This window comes from Trematomus bernacchii, unplaced genomic scaffold, assembly GCF_902827165.1.
Source record: "Trematomus bernacchii unplaced genomic scaffold, fTreBer1.1, whole genome shotgun sequence".
Classification (NCBI taxonomy): Eukaryota; Metazoa; Chordata; class Actinopteri; order Perciformes; family Nototheniidae; genus Trematomus; species Trematomus bernacchii.
In genome coordinates, this window is record NW_022987698.1 from 5,030,601 (window position 1) to 5,048,209 (window position 17,609).

Here is a 17,609-nt window from a genome sequence, read left to right on the forward strand (position 1 = left end):
GTTCACACCATTTATCAAAATCTCCCTCTGCACAGTTTCTCTCACATATTCACGTGCACAGTAATTTACACCTCTTTCTAAAACAACTTTCTGTGTTTCAGTGTGAGAACTGCAGTGACAGGGACCTCATGTTTATCCTGCGCCCAAGGTCACAAATTTCCAGTCAGTGACCTTGATCTCTGCACACAGCTAGTAATCGTGCTTACAATACTCCACATGTAAGGATGCCGCTTACATTGAGATGATAATCTCAGGTGAAATATGTATTCAAGCCTCATCAATCTTCTCTTTAACCATCTCATCCTACAGGAGTGATGAAGTCGCCACATGGAAATTCAGATATGAGACACTCGCTGCACAGCCTGTGCAGCAAAGACATAAACCTTCAAAAGCCTCCTCCACAGTGGGGGGAGACTGATATTATCGAGTCAAGCCTGAATCCAGTCATTTTCCTTTGAGGGAGTTAAGGTGAAGTGTGTGTAAAATGTTTTAGAGAGGGAGAGGCAAGTAATTGGGAGATCTCGTTGAATTACAACAGAGGAGCGTTCACCCTTGAGGAATCTCAGGTCGTCCTTGTGGAAGGAAGGCTACCCATCACACACAATCCCCGGCCCCCCACTCCTCCCGCATCCATTTCTCCTCCTCCCCCCTACAAAACCCCCTTTCCATCCTCCCTCCCTCCCTCCCCCTGCGCTTGCAGATCACCGTATTGGTCGATGGGATGGAGCGACTGCGCTCCAGCGAGCGGTTAGCGCATTATCATGCGTTTGGCCGGTCCGTGTGTGGGATGCTGTGCAAGTCTGCTGCATAAAAGTGGACAGGTGGAGCGCCTTGTTGAGTGGGGAATTTTAAGAAAACGCCCAAACATTGTGAGATTACCTGATGTGTTGTGAGCCATCACTACTGAGCTCTGCATCTGCAGACGTGCAAGGTTCTCCCCCCCTCCCGCTGTAATATTTATGTCAAAACGGAGGCAAATTATTCTGGTCACGTTTTTGGCTGACAGTCGGCTGTCCTGGAGAGCTCTGGAGTGAATCGGGGTCCAGTGTTGGAGATAGCGCAGCGCACCGACACCTGCAGTAGGATGTAAAGGGAATTCCCACTCAGCAAACTGGTAAGTTTAACACTCGACTAAACACTTCCTCTTATAACACTAATATTTAAATTTCAGGAAAAAATCGTCATTATTTTGATAATGTGTTTAAAAATACCATATATGATAAAAATATGTGGGACAGTTGGAATAAAAGGGATCATAAGGGATACAGTCTTCTGAAAACAATCTCTTGCAAAATGAAACAAATGGTGGGCTGTCTCGTGGAGGGACAGGACAGTCCAAACCTGTTATGATTCCGGACTCGAGGCGACAATAACAAAACACCTCATTGCCAGATATGCACTTATGAGGGGCCTCAAACAGCCTCGGGACATGTCACCGGTTGATTTTAATCCTTTGGCTTTTCGGATTTAAGATGATTTCCTGTGGGACAAAAAGAATCCTTCTGACCATTTGGCTTTTTCGTGCTTGTGCAGCAAAAATCAGACAATGCCTATCCCGGAGAGAAATCACATCTCGTATAAAAGTCTCCCATTTTCTTTAGGACCCAAATGGATTGTTGATGTGCTTTATACATGAATGCGCCACGCTTACCACGAAGGTGTCCCGTTTAAGAGCAATGGCTCATTTTAAAAATGTGTTTTGACATTTAATCCTTTAATAAGATAACATCACACTGCACGTGATTAGTTGGTCTTAAACTGGCATATCTCTGAAGTCCATAATTCAAAGGATTGTTAAAAGGGAATCTGTGCATTGTTTTAATCTAATATGAAGATGACCAAAGAACAGTCAAAACGTGGGGATTCAAAATTCCTGTCTTGAAAATGTTAAATCTGAAATATGGTTATCACAGGTTATCAGTGGTCTCATAGCTGTCTTTGCACATTGAGAGCACATTGTTTCACCCTTTAAAATAAATGTTTTATGTTTTAAAATGTACAAATTCTGATGTTTTTTGTAATGCGGCACTGTCTGTGTTTTAATATGAAGCAGTAAATCTTGTAGATGAGATGTAAAATGGGAACATGTGTGGTTGGAAGGTGGTAGAGTATGGCTTTCTCCCTGCTAAACACTAGTAACATATTCTCTAGTAAATGTAACAGCGACATTGAATTGAATGTCCAACTGCTGTCTGGTTGCCTTATTGACAGCTTTCGACATGAAATGTCTTTCTTCCACAGGGTTTTTGCCATTTTTTAACATTACTTTTCAGTTCCCACTCACTGTTCTCCCTTACACCACACATTACATTCTCTCACATTATTGTTTTCCCACTTACACATACTTAAAAAATCTCTAATTCATTGTATCGTCTTGCAACACCTATTGCCAATACAAATGGCAACATTACATTTACTTTTAACTGATTCAATACTGATGCAGATCTAATTATGTAATTCGCGAAAAACAGGCAGTTTATCAAGACTTTTTTAAATTAAAGAAATACTATCATCGGCAGGATTTAGGCCTATCTTTGTTGGACACATTGAACATACATTAAATGTGGGGAATGCAACTAAAAGGGCATTATTGGTAACATGACCATATTTTATTCTCTTCTCAATCTCATCAAACAATCATTCTTCTGAACTGCCACTGTAGTTAATTGGCTCATCTTCATGATAAATAGCCAACCTTTTTTTATAAGACTGAGCACAAACATGCCGTTTACATCTTCTGTTTGATGTTTTCTGGATCGGTGTGTTTGTGCATGATTTTGTGTGTATGTGTGTTTCCTTCTCTTCCATTTAGAATCCCAAAGGGATAATTGTTTTAACGTTTTCCCATTTCCATTCACTCTCGTAGTTGCAGCCTGTGTGTTTGCTTTGCATGTGGGTCATTGTGTGTTTGCGTCTGTGCGTGTATTTATAGAGAAGCTTTGATGCTGCTGGTGGGGAAATATTCCACCACACGCGTCACTCTCCAGCAAGATGCCGCAGCTTAGTTGAGTAAGTATATTCATATATTTTCTCAACTAAGGGAAATCATATATCAGTCTTATTTTGTGTCAGCACGATGAGCAAAGGAGTACTTTACCTCTGATGTTATGAGTCTTATTTACCTTTCATATAACAGTGCTGAAAAGGAGATGGTCAAAGTTTTGCTGAGGTTATTATTGGATGACGTTGAGAGAAAAACAAACAAGATTTATGTAAGAGCTGCTCTATTCTCATAACGGGCTCTCACATAGTTTCTGTTTTTGTTGAGTTGTTCTGAATACAATTAAATTTGGCTTAGAGGTTAGATTAGAACTTTTAAAAAATGATAGTGATACGTTGATGTAAAGAACCAAACAGCTACACTGCTGATTCACACTTAATTTAAAGTGGACCTATCATGCTATATTTAAATGATATATTGTAGGGCCATACCTATATAAGGTATATTTATACGTTTCTGTTTTCAAAATACCAAACAGATCATGCATTTTAGCCATGCCTCATTTCGCTCTATTTGTTGTTCTCCAGCACTGTTTTTGCAGGGGGCTGATTCTGTGAGCTGCAGCTGACCACGCCCCCCTGCAGGAGAGGGGAGCGCGCTCTGAACAGCTGCTGGGCTGTCAGAAGAGGGGGAGAAAAATAGATCTCCGTCTTCCGCGTTTTATTATAGCCTATTATTATATAGAGTCGTTATTCATTTGTTTTAAAGCTCAATAAATAACAAAGAAGACCTTGGACGGGCACTTTTCAAATTTTGTCCGGAAGATTTAAACTTTAACGGACATCTTGACCGGCGAAAGAAACTGAAACTGAAACTCTGCTGCACGGTCCCCTCGTTCCTTGGAAGAGGCGGAGAGGTGGGTGTTTGTCATCTGCTGGTGGACTAACCGGAGAGAATTACAGTGCTTGCCTCGACGGGGAGGGATTGCATTGAATTAAAGCAGCGGGAGCAAACGCTTGCCTCAGGGAGGGAGAAAAAAAGCCACAGCGGAGAATAAACAGAAGGGTAACCATGGTAACTATGCACGGGAAGTCTTCTTCGCTGCTTTTGTGGCAGACTACAGCGCCACTTACAGGCCTGGCATATGTACTACAGCGTCTCCAGCGCTTTCGAGCGACAATGGCCGGCCGTGGCCCAACCCCACATTCCCCTGATAGGTGGAGAGTTGGCCCAATAGCTGTAGCGCCACCATCCTGACGTCAGTAAAGTGTTCAAATCTGGATCAGTTTTGATCAGATCCGTTGCAGCCCCTTTTTTAGAGATTTGGGTATGGAGGAAAATAGAGAGGGTTGTGTTTTCTGACACTTGGTGAGTTCCCTGGAACACCGGGGACACATATTCATGTATAAAAGACGTACAAAAGTGCATTTTGCATGATAGGTCCCCTTTAACTGAGAATTTATTATTTTTCACTAAAAGGCTTATATCACAGTATATATTGAAAGGACCCCCCAATATATTCAAATATTCCTTAAAACTGAATTAAAGTACCATTGGCTTCAACAGCAGCCACATACATTTTTAAAGCAGTTACTTCAAAAAACAAAAGAAACAAAAGAGTACGTCTGACTAAATTGTTCTGCTGACTCAACACATTAACTCAGGAAAAGTTTCATCTGCAGGAGAACAAATATTTGAAATCAATACAGTATTCCTGCGAGCCTTTCTGCATATTTGTATATGTTGAATTGTCGTCTGCTGTCTGTCCTACTTTGCATTCTAGATGAGTGCATTAAAGTATACCAGAATTCACTTAATAGTTGATCCTCATTTTACTGACAATTCAAACATGTTTTTAATTGTATCTTGATAAAAAAACATGGCAGATGTTAAATGAGCATGTGCAAAATGGTACTGCGGTAACTACAAACAAAAGCCTCCAGCAACAGGCTTTTATAGCAGCAGCATTAAAGGACAGATGGAATATTTTTCTGATTTAGAACAATATTTTGACTGGATTGGTTGAATCCTTTTTTAATTGTCCTAGTTGATTCAAGCCATAAGAACAAGCTGTCAAACCTCCGGACTACAACAACAGATGTTGGTTAATGTGTTTTGACAACATAAGTAAAAACACAACACCACTTACTGTGCATTTATTATTCACTGCTGAGGTTGGTCATCCTTTCTTGTCATCATGTTCACCGTGAAGCTAAAAGCATGCTGCACTTAATACCCTTACCTTATTCCGTAAATAATAATGTTCCTCAAAGTGCGTGAGTGCAGGGAACCAAAGAAGTGAAGCAGATCTTAGCACCTGATAGGACGAAAGCAGAAGCAGGAGGATGGTGAAAAAGTGAGACGCACAAAGAGCAAATAGAGAGAAGAGATGGACCGATAAATCATTAGAGGAGCAGAGTGGAGTGACCAGAGAGAAAATAGACTACCAAGAGGAGGGAGACAGAGGCAACATGGACCCATGGACCGTACAAAATACTTTATATATCACTGTGGCCACCTCAACAGAAATACAGCTGTTCACGCTTTTCATTTCTCATATAAAATCGGCTTATATGTTCATGCTGAATTACTTGGAAGTGGACAAACAGACATTAAGGTGTATCTGAAAATTACATTAAATTGACTCCATCAAGTATTTAGAATGCACCTCATGTTCTTTGGCCCTCCTGGTTTTCTTATTAAACTTTTATATTAAAATAGAAACTGATTATTTTAGACCTCTGTCTCTCATTATGGTGTGAGAAATGCCTGCAGTGATGTTCTCTGCTCTTGGCCAATGATAAATGAGGAGATAAATGACATGTATTGGGCTCTAATTGCCTTATGGAGTGGAAAAGCTTAATCAATTTAAACCATCTTTATTTTTCTAGTATCCCATCAGTTCCACTTACATCTTTGCTCTTATTGCATTGCCTTTAAATTCATATTTCCCTGACCTATTCAACTGCTTTCCAACTCTCTAAAGCCTGTCTATGGACGCTGGACGCTGAGCAAGCTTCAGATAGCTGTAAAGTGAAGAATAAGAATGCAACATTCCTGATTTGTTGTTTCACTGCAATATCTTTTAAAAGTACGTTTGCACACCATTAGCGCTATAGAGCAATGTTTTTATTGGTGAGCCCCGGTTTGGTCTTTAATCACCAACGGTTGCTTCTGTGCTTCTGCTGATATGCAAGTGGCTGTAATGTGCCAAGAAACATAGCAAATAACCTTTTGGGAAGGGAAGAAGAAAAGTGCTGGAAAGTAAACAATGATATAACAGCGCAGATGGAGAAAATAAATTGCCGATGTTTTGTGAGAAAGGAAATGCATTCAACATGTTTGTTAGGCCTGCAGGATACAAACAATGCATTTCAGTAATTAGGTAAAAACGGTATTCCAGAGGGCACCTTTAATAATAAAATGTATTCCTCTTTCAATATGGTAAAAGAAAATAAATCAAGGCAACTGCACACTTTTTCTCCACTGCATATACCAAATGTATTGTCTCATTTGGTCAAATAAACTGTCACAGCAACCTAAAGTGAGAGCTTTGACAATACATTTGATGCATGTAAAATATATAAAATCAAATTGTTTTCATGCAGACTATTTTAAAATTGAGATTTAATATGGGGTTCTTAAAATTCCCTTTCTATGTAAGTCAAGATATAAACCTGAACTTTATAACGCTGAGTTTTTATTATGACGTAACTTTATTTCATGTGTTTATTGGTGGATTGCACCTTAACACATAATGAGTCAACATCTCTGGTTTGTGAGAGTTTGTGTATGGATTTGTGTTTTCCTGGCAAAACATGAACAGCATTGGACCTTTTTTCACCAAATGAACACAGCTGGCTGCACCACTCTAGCCATTTGACGCCTGCATTCGGACAACCATTAACTCCTGATTACAATGGCTTTTGACATAGAGAGATTAAGAGATAATTTGCTATTCATATCTAATCACTTCAGAACACATAAGGAATGTACTAGTAATTACTGATATAACAGTAATATAATGAACGCTTTTATATCTGTCCTACGTATTCTCCTTTTGTCTTACCTTCATTATTCCTAATCATTGCTATTCTGTTGGAAGGGCCATGTGAAAAGCTGTCCAAAGCACTGAATTACGTAACGTTCTCCACTTGCTCTGGCTCACTTTTTACTTCATTTCGCTAGCTTTCACACTTGATTTAGATTTCCTCTTGTTTTGAAGAACTGTGATTGCATGGTAGCCTTGATTAGTACTTATCGATGGGTGGTGCTTTTAATAGCAAAATTACAGGCTTAGGGTATCATAGCTGGATATAGGATACCAAGGAGTGTCTTTAATGAATGTGTGGAGCCAAATGAAATCCATCGAACACGCTGTCAAGTGATAATGATGCCTCGCACCCTGTGGACCAGAGCTGTCTAAAGACCAAGGTCTTTCTGGAAAGAACTGTTCCTACAGTTTACAGGCTGTGATAATTAACCCACCTACTATAGCTTCCTTATTGATGTTCTGATAGCAGCCTGTCAGAATGGCGGGATACAAAGAGGCTGGACATAACTGTATGAGATTTATTTTATCTGCAAGGTCTCTGATGTGCTGACAGCAATGTGTGAGTGGCTACTTGCACTTTAATATTCAAAATCACATAATAGTCAGTCCGGACGATCTGGTGGGATTACACATGGATATTGCATGGTATTAAAGCAAAGAGCTATGTGCTGGGTGTAAGATGGATGAGGAGGCAAGGCGAGGCAGCACAACCGGGACTATTCAAAAGAGAGATGGATCGTGGTAGAGAGCAGGGAACAAACATTCCCCTCCAGCGAGCACACAACTCAGCATCCATCTGCACACCCCTAAGCCTCCCTCCCATCCATCACTCCCTCACTGCACCTAGCCCCCGTTTTCATCTTACCTCCCGTTACCCCCGTCCCTTTTCTCCCTTACTGGTCTCAGGCACAAGTGTGGATGGGATTCAGCAGTTTCTTAAGCACACAAGATGTCATTCACCTCAGATGGCAATCCATCTTCTGCTATATCTGCAGGGAGCGTGAACAGAGACGTGGGCTGGTGGTGGGTGGCTGTGTGGGCGGATGGCAGTTAGCCGTGCATTGTTGACTACATGGTGTGCTTGTGTGTCTTCAACCAGCTTGGCAAGAGTTATGATAGGATAGAAGGCGTGTGGCGCAGTGGATAGAGCGTTGGTGTTTGGATCAAGGGAGCACAGGTTCAAACCCCACTGCAGTCAGCATGTCGTTGTGTCCCTGGGCAAGACACTTCACCCCAAATTGCTCCTGTGGGGATTGCCCACAGTATTGAGTATGTAAGTCGCTTTGGATAAAAGCATCTAACAAGTAACAAGTAACATGTAATGATAACACCTTTTTAAATTGCACAGTGTTAAGTGTTGCTAAGCCTCGCATAAGAAGTAACACATACACCTGTAAGAAACACAATACTATGTTTGTTTCACTTTCAAACTGCTTGTCACCTGAAGTTCCTGGAGTTGTCCTGATCAGAAACACATGGGATAGGGTGAGATGCTGTTGCTCACACTGAGCCGGTTGTGTTGTTGGCCTGTCCAGGCTGGTTTGTTGGGAGCCTGCCAGGGATGCTGCTGCCCAGCTGGTGGCTGCTTGCTGTTTGCTGCTGGATGAATCGAGTGGGAAAATTAAGCCTTTGATCGATTGTCTCACTGCGGACATTAGGAATACCTCAGACAGCCATGAGTCAGCGTGCTGCATGCGCCATCATCCCGATTTCTGTCGTGTCCCACTTTTTCTTCTTCACTCACCTGTCCCTCTCATATTGTTTCCCTTTTCTTCCCTAAATGTCAACTCTGGGTGTCTGTCCCATAGAATCAAAGAGCAAAGGCTTTCTTCTAGTTTCCCCATTTTGTACTGACATTTTAGATAAACCACAATACAGTGCATCTGTAGTTCAATACAATGATGCCCTCTTGTAAACATAGTTTCTTGTTATCTGAACAACCAGGCACTGCTTACTACCAGAGCATTTTATTTTTCCAATATAAGAAAAAAAGAAAAGAAAAAGACACTTCTACTTTGGTTATTGTTGTGCTCATGTAAACAGCACTGACAATCCCAATCCCTGAGGTGGAAGCTAGCTCAGAGCCTCATGGAAGAGATGGATCTTTTCCAACTGCTGAATATAAACCACAGTAGCAGGTATAATAATTGCAAATAAGAAGTCCAGCAAAAAAGGGACAGACTAGACTTACTTAGAACAATCCAATGTGCTCTATTAAACAGACTTTTCTGATAACATAAGATAGCTGAAACCTCATCTTATCAAGGTCTGATCTGCTTTATGTCATTCTTAAGTGCTCATGCTTCCTTTTCAAGCTATTATACTTATTGTCTAACTTACAGCAATACTAAGGGGGTCACATCATAATAATCACAACATGATGATGATTTATAATATGAAGAGATTGTCTAATGTGGAGAGTTACACCCTCAGACATATAGGCAAACTTAGCATAATGTTTATAGAGGGCACAGGCAGTGATTACATTTGAAGACTTGGCATACTGAAGTTCCACATGCAGATTGCAGAGGACTGAGGTGAAAATAGGAGCGTGTCCTAAGGGCTCGTGCTGAATCAGCACTTTTAAGGAGCTGGCTGACACCCTCGCATGCAGTAGCACAACGGACAGTATGACACAAAAGGACAGCTTTATTAAACGTTTTCTGACACATTTCAGAAATCCCTGTGTGTGTTTTGTGTGTGTGTTGTTTATCAGACGGATGCATTGGCCTGGAAGTACAGTTGTCATATGAGGTTAATCTTGTGTGAAATAGGTGAAGTGTGCCTCTACCAATTGGCATAGGATCATAGGAGTGACAAGTGTATTTACAAGTCCATGCTGTTTGTGATTGCCATTTTGTAGGGAACATTATCTGGCTCTGGAAAGCAGGTGTGCAGGTGTATTCAAAAACAATCTACAAAAGAGCTTCTTTGAATGAAAATGAGAGCCATTATACATATAATAGTATACTAATTTAGAGAAACACAATGCCTGATTTAACAAGGGACAACGAATGGTGGCTTGAATTCATCTTGGCTTCCAGCGAGCTGCTGCAGCACTACAGTATGTTGATTTTACCCTTTTGATTTAACTGTTGCAGTATTTTGCTGCAGTTATCTTGGGAGTCCAGGGCATATCAACTGTATTTCAGCTTTGCTCCTGGACTCTAAAATACACAATGCTGGACTGTGTCCATCCTATTCCTGTGACATATTTTCTGAATGTAGTAATGTTGTGTGTTTGGTTGTTTCACCAATACATACCCTACAATTATGCAAAGTTAATAAAATGCCTTACACTTTATTGTTTTAGAAACCGTCTGGTCTACTGTTTGTCTTTGATTTGGGAAGAAGTCATTGAGCCTCTGGCAAAAAATGTGATGTCAGGAGAAAAAGCTAAAAAGAGGGATAGCTTAGAGCGTTTGCTAAATTAATTAAGCAAAACAAAATAGAAAAGAGAGAGACTAAACTTCTGAGTCTGACAACAGGATCCTGAGCACTTACCCTCTGAAATTGTGAACAGGGGCTTGACAACCTGTCATCTACTACCCGGCAACACCTATAATAACTCAGAGAGCAGGCTGCAGGAAGTAGTGCAGACTTGGAAACTGCCAGTTATTTGTTGTGGTTTTTGGAGAAAGCATAGAACACACCGTGATGGAGATACCAGATTTGATGAAGTCAGATCTGTAGATGTCAGTTTCTTTTTAGTTTTCAAACTGAACAAATCCGACACAATATTTAGCTTTCAAATGATGCTTTTGATTGATGACTGTGGAGAGGGCGTGTGGGTTTAACCGAACCAATTTAAGACTCTCTGACTGAATTGATGCCAGCCTCTATGACAATCACTCATAGAACTCAACAGAGCTTAGGCTTTAAAAAAACCTAGCTTCACATATGTTTGTCTTGATGATTGCAAAGCTGTCAGACAACTTAAGACTATTTGGATTTGAATGCATGTTTGTTTGGGTCATATATAATATGTTTTGTAGTACATAGTACATACCCTAAGCTAGCTCTGCCTCTTCCCTTCTGTCTGACTTGTCAATCACACGCTTGATTCATGGGGTGGAAGTTTCACCTTGTTTCAAGCTGTTTTCTGTTGCCACAATTCATTCAACAGGTTAAAACAAGCATGCAATCACTAAAATTCCCTTATGGTCTCTCTCGAAAACTAGACCCACGTAACAATGAGATTTCCTGTATAAGTAGAGTTGACAAACAGAGAATATACTGCAATGAGTTCTCAAGACCAACAAATGTGAACAACTAATCTGCAGCCTCAGATGAACCCATCAAGTATTTACAATTTTCCCTGAAAGACATCAACACTGATTGTGCTCATTAGAAAAACACCCCAAAGTTCACCACCCTTTCTTCACATTTGAGTTGTCTTCTTCTCTCTCTCCTTGTTAATACTAGAATATTGTGGCTGTTCCTGCTCGCAGGTTAGAGTCACAGCTGTTCATTCTAAGGGCTTATGACATTTTGTTTTGCCCTGAAACTACATGCTAACTCAGACTTATTTTTTCTATTGTTTTGTTTGTGGCCCTTTGTTTCTCCAGTTTATCAAACAGTACTGAGTATCTATTATCACAGGACTGATTTTGGCTCATTGTTTCTCTTAGCCAGAGTAACATAAATGACTCTTGTTGAAAGCGATTCAGCTCTCTTCACCAGTACACAATCATCCCTTGTAATTAAGTGCAGAACGGTTAAAAGAAGCGCATGATTACCTGATGTTTGTATGTGACTGATTCAAATCAGTGACTGCAGAATACCATTTCATTTAGTCAGAAAAGTGCCCCTGTTTTGCTTTCACATCATTTCAAAAATAAGATCAGAGTCGATTTTTGTTGTATATCACTGAATGTTTTAGAATGTTTATTTTATTGTACTTATGTGTGAGCACAATTAGCTTCTTCTCCTGACATTAATTTACTGAAGTGCTTCACACACATGCCACAAACACACTCACATTGGATGAAATACATTGCTTTGTCAATGCAGTATTGACATGTGTGTTTGCTGTAAGTGATTGGCTGTCAAACATAGTGTGTCTGCAGGTTTGGTCCTTGATTCTCTGTAGTACCTTCATGTCCGCCATTTTGCACAAAGACTGTAAACACAATTGGATATTCTTTTATGAGTCTTTATCTCGGAACACAGGGTGGATTTAGATATGTTTTAACTCCCAATACCATGTCTTTGTATAGCCCAATTCTCATTGTTGGTTAAACACTTTTTTGCCTGTTTTTTTGAATACTTAATACTACAAACACTGGAGTAACATTTAAACATACTATATTTGTTTATTTAAGTCCTGTAGGCCATGATGCTGTTGGCTGTGTAAATTGATTACAACACCTACGACAAACTAATTTGCTCTCAATAAATGTATGCATCACTTAAAATGAGACCACAGGTAGCCTACCCTTGAGTTGAGGAGATAGGGAGTCTGTTTTTGTGCAGCCTTGCCTCAGGCTTGTTAAATTGGCAGATCGATGATGCTTTAAATCAATGTTCCAGCAATACCACAAACCCCATGGAACCCATTAGTGAATTAAGATAGACCACTGTTTCACGCTGGGTCCTGTTCTGCCTGCAGGTCCTTTCCACATGACAAATGGGGGGGGAAACTGTGAAATAAAACAAAGGGAAAAGGGCAAATGAGAGGGTGAGAACAAGCTGTGGGAGAGAAAAGGTTGACAGGAAAGGCCGAGGTCAACGCTGCCTGTAAGGACACACCTGTAGCTTTTGTTGCAGAGATGAAAAAAAAAATGTTCTCTATCTATAAAGAAAAAGTCTCATATCCCACCAACCAATGCTTCATGATTCCTTCTGAAAAGAGCATCCAGTGAGCCCTGAATAACATGCTCTACATGCAAAGTAGTCTGTGTCACCCAATAAACTGGAAAGGGAACAGAGTAGGAAGAGATGTGAGCGATGTATGAGAGCAGATGAGACAGAGGGGGTGTGGAGAGAGAATGCCAGGGGAGCCGGTCTTTCTCTGATAGCATTGTTTATGTGCCACTGTCTGTGCATCATTGATCCATTCGTCTTCATTACGTCTCCCTGTGAGAACTATTAACTGCTGCCACCCTCAGTTGGGGTCCTGCAATGTTGACATGCACTGCACGGCCTCTCTACCAGCCCACAATTGTCCCTGCCACCTCTCCTCTTTGAGATAGACGCTGACAGTTTTATCCTGATTGTGGGAGAAAAAATTGCATTTATTGAATTAGGACAGGCATTCATTGTGTACAAGGTACTTTGTTGATAAAGGATCAGGTACGGGTATCTTACTACTATAGACAACGTGTAGTGTGTAACTGCCATCTTAGCGGTACCAGTGTAGTTGGTTTCTATATGTTTCCACATGCCTTATTATGCATGCTTTATTCTGACCCATATAATCTATGTTGCATAATAATGAGTCAAACATCCACCCACTCCTTCTCATGAGAAGCATAGTTTCATTTTTCTTTCAGAGTATTTAGCACAGTATATGAAATGTAAGCACAGGCAGGAAATAAATCCCTGTTGGTTTGTTAAAATGTGTAGCTAGTTCAGGCCAAATGGTGAGTCCCTGCCTAATGCACTCATACTTGGAAATGTCCCCTAAGAGACTTTGTGCTCCAGTTCTTGTCTGAACTGTTAGCATTGTCTATGCAAAGCATGTTGTTGTCGTCTAACTGCCTGAGCCCAGTGAGACATGGTGGGTCATCAGCAGCAGCTTGAACCCCACGACTCTAATCGCATGCCAAGATCACTTTCACCACGTTGTGTCAACTCATAGCTTCTCTCCACTTGTGAAATCTCACAAGTTTGACTTGTACTTGCTGTACAGTGTTACTTTTGAGTAAATATGAGACAAGCTGTCTAATAACTGCTTGATATTTCTCTGTCCTCTGTCTGTCTTTCTACTCCTTTCACAGAATCAACCACAGATCTGGCCATCATCCTCATCACTGTCTCGTTTGAGCCAGAAGAAAAAGAAAGACGAGCATGGTCTGGTGTGGGGGCCGGTGTTGCTATGCTTGAGGGAGTGCTGTGGCGTCAATGGAGACCGAAGGCTATCGTGACCTCCTGGAGACCAGCGATGGTCAGGGGGTAGGCCTGCTGGATGGAGGAGGTGAGGTGGGGGTGGAGGAGGGCTGGAGCACGCCCTACCCCCTGGGCTTCCAGGTGTCTTTGACCACTGTGCTGCTGCTGGAGCTGGTGTTGGGCTTCAGCAGCAACCTGACGGTACTTGTGCTCTACTGTGCTCAGTCCAACCTGGTGGATTCAGTCAGCAACCTTGTCACAGTCAACCTCCACGTTCTGGACATACTGGTATGTCTGTTGTGTCTGCCACTGACTGTGGCTGTGATCCTGCTACCAGCCAATGAAAGTGGAGTCGGCAGCCTGGCCACGCTGTGCTGCTTTCACGAAGCCTGTGTCACGTTCACGAGTGTGGCCACAGCAGTCAATGTGCTGGTGATCAGTTTGGACCGATACGACATCTCCGTGCGTCCAGCCAGTCGCCTGCTGACCCCAAGGCGTGCAGCTCTGCTCCTGGCAGCAGTATGGGCCGTTTCCCTTGCTGTCTTCTTCCTGCCCTTCCTTGAGGGGAATTTCTTCTCTTCGTTGGTTGAGGACAGTGAGGATGAGGAGCCAAAAGGGCAGAACAATGTCTCTGAGTTCACCACTAGATTGACCAACATGTTTTCCTCAATCTCTCCTTCCTCCATCTCTCCTTCTTCCATCTCACCTTCCTCCATATCTCCTTCCTCTTTTCCATCAACGCGTCCTTCTTCCTCTTCACACCACCTGACTGCAGAATGGCAGAATAGGACATTGCTGTGCGTAGGAGGGCAGGGGTATTATACAGGACTGGCTATGTATTACCACTTGTTACTCCAAGTGCCATGCTTCTTCATCGCCGTGGCTGTCATGTTATTTACCTACTCAAGGATCCTGCAGGCCCTCAACATTCGCATAGGCTCCCATATGATGAGGGGTAAGCGGGCAAAAGACTCCACCTGCAGAATACGCTGCAGAAGGCGTAAAAAGAAGGACCTGAGTCTGCCAACCGAGGTAGTGTCCTCCAACCAGAACAAGAACCAAACCAATCCAAACACTCCTACACCAACATCGCCCCCGCCACTCCCCTCCATGCCCCAGGGGATTTCTGACAGTGGAGCAACAGTCACTACTGTCAGTACTGCTGCCACCACCCCCATCGCCACTACACCGGCCAGTCTTGCTTCTCCACCTCCAGCTTCAGCCTCATCCCAGCCCCATGCCAACTCACCACTGCCTGCCTCCACCATGGGTGTACAGGCCTCGGTTTCTGCCATCATCGCCTTGAGGCGGGCAGTGCGTAGACACAGGGACCGTCGAGAACGTCAACGTCGCGTCCTTAAAATGTCCCTACTCATCATATCCAGCTTCATGGGCTGCTGGGCCCCTCTGTCTGCAGTCAACATCCTGATCCTGTGCATGGGACCCAGCGACAGCCTGGTGCGGCTGCGCCTCTGCTTCTTGGCGATGGCTTATGGAACCACTATTTTTCATCCTCTGCTCTACGCTTTCACCAGGCAAAAGCTGCGCAAGGCCCTAAAAACACGTGTAAAGAAAAGGGTAGTTTCCCTTCTGCAGGTGGACCCGGCTCCCAGCGGGGGGACAGTTATTCACAATTCCTGGGTGGAAGGTGGAGGCCAGAGGAAGAATCGCAAGCCACGAGGGGAGGCCAGTGATTGCACTGATCGATGCCTCACAGAGGCAGTGAGGGAATAAGTGTGTGTGTGTGTGTGTGTGTGTGTGTGTGTGTGTGTGTGTGTGTGTGTGTGTGTGTGTGTGTGTGTGTGTGTGTGTGTGTGTGTGTGTGTGTGTGTGTGTGTGTGTGTGTGTGTGTGTGTGTGTGTGTGTGACCAATTTGCTAGGGATGGTTTGTGTGTATATTCATTCATGGGTATGAGAAATTCCAGTTAGTTTACAAAGGTCAGGACAAATCCCATGACCACTGGCTCCATGTATATGTGGAGACAGGTGAGCCCCATGCTCTTATTAGAGCCTGCTTTCTGCTCTACTTACAGAGGCCCTCATTAGTCCACTTTCTGACTGACAGCAAGGCCCATGTGTCTCCATGACTACACTGGTCAAGCATTTTGACAACTTCATAGTCCTGGCCAGTAAAACTACTAGTGAGCACGCTACTTGTAGGATAAGGGTTAGACTACAGCAAATGCATACATTACTGTTTTGGCGTGCAATTTCAACATGCATGTGCATGTAAATATGCACATAGTAACAGGTATTCACACATACTCACACTTACATTGCACACTGATCTATATTCAGTCATAATCTGTGAAAGCACACCAATATCTACCTGCACAGATACTCTCAGTGAGATAAATATTAATGGGAGTCTATATTTCTCTTTTTTTCCCTCATTTGTTCATGCCTTAATTGAGTTATTAATATATTCTTGTGGTGCTGAATGTCTTCTGTATGTTTACAAACATGAATTGGAGTGAAACTGTTTGCACATACTGTATATGGTATAGCAAATTAATTGCAGGTAAATACAAGCATTCAGATTCAAAGTTTACAAGCTCATATATAACTACCAGGAAACTGCAAAAAAAATCTAATTTTGTTTCCAGTAACCACCATGTTTCAAATAATGTGTGCCGTTTAAAGCTAAAAAGGCATGACTTTATTATTTTGTATTAAATAAACTTGAGGAGCAACAGTCATGATTGGTGAAAGCGAGGATGTGCGATTTTGCCTGCATGTATGCATGAGTGTTTGCGTGTGTGATGTATAAGGAATAAATGAGCGTGTGTCTGTATATCTGTGCAATAATTAATAAAAGCAATGACCCCTAGGATGTGAACAAAGAGAATATGAACACTGAACTGTTGGTTTTCTACTTAAGGTTTAGATTACTGGGGAAAGAGAGAAGAAAGGGGACTTTATCTTCGTGATATAAAACAAGAACACTTTGAGCAATTGTAACTACAGAGGCAACTGTAATCTTAATGAAATTGTATCAGTTCAGCTTTGAAGTAAATATCAAAGGGCCACATTTTTCTGAAAACTTAATTTAAACTGTCAATTGTAGTCACTGCAGGTAAACTAGCATATTTTACAAGAGAAATCCCATTATGGGGCCAAAACACTTCCGACATGGGACATCTCCTCGTGTTAGCTGTTTGTTTCTCTGGACTCACTGCTTTTTGAACAACACTTTGAACGACTGCAGAGGCAGAAAAGCCTCTCTGGACTGAGTCCTGGACATGTTACATGATATCCGTGTCTCTCTTTCTCCTCAGGGTTTCATGTCTCATTTTCCAACGGGCTGGACATAAAATAAGAAACCCGCCCTCAATCAGCTGTTGTATAAAGGGTGTTACAGAGTGTAAAGATTTATGTAAGTTAGTAGATAGAGTACACTTTCAACTTTTATTGGCTCTTGGAGAGCGTCTTTGGGATTTGGGCTATCTCCTTCATCCTCACCTCTTTTACACAATTTGTGAGCCAGACAAAAGACAATAATTATTGTGTATTCATGTACATTTTTCAGGGATGTAAATATTGAAGTGTCTGTTTTGGGTTTTA

General features: G+C 41.9%; 1 protein-coding gene across 1 annotated transcript; it reads left to right on the plus strand.

Annotated features, from left to right (window-relative positions):
• Positions 1–736: 736 nt before the first annotated feature.
• On the plus strand, positions 737–15,800 carry LOC117489413 (G-protein coupled receptor 22). The gene is made up of 2 exons (XM_034138653.1): positions 737–1,114; positions 13,937–15,800. The coding sequence occupies exon 2, from the start codon at positions 14,061–14,063 to the stop codon at positions 15,777–15,779; it is 1,719 nt and encodes a 572-aa protein (XP_033994544.1). The 5' UTR covers positions 737–1,114; positions 13,937–14,060; the 3' UTR covers positions 15,780–15,800.
• The last annotated feature ends 1,809 nt before the right edge of the window (positions 15,801–17,609 follow it).

Coding starts and splice junctions, on each gene's coding strand:
- LOC117489413 (XM_034138653.1), top strand. CDS start 14,061: ATGGAGACCGAAGGCTATCGTGACCTCCTGGAGACCAGCGATGGTCAG.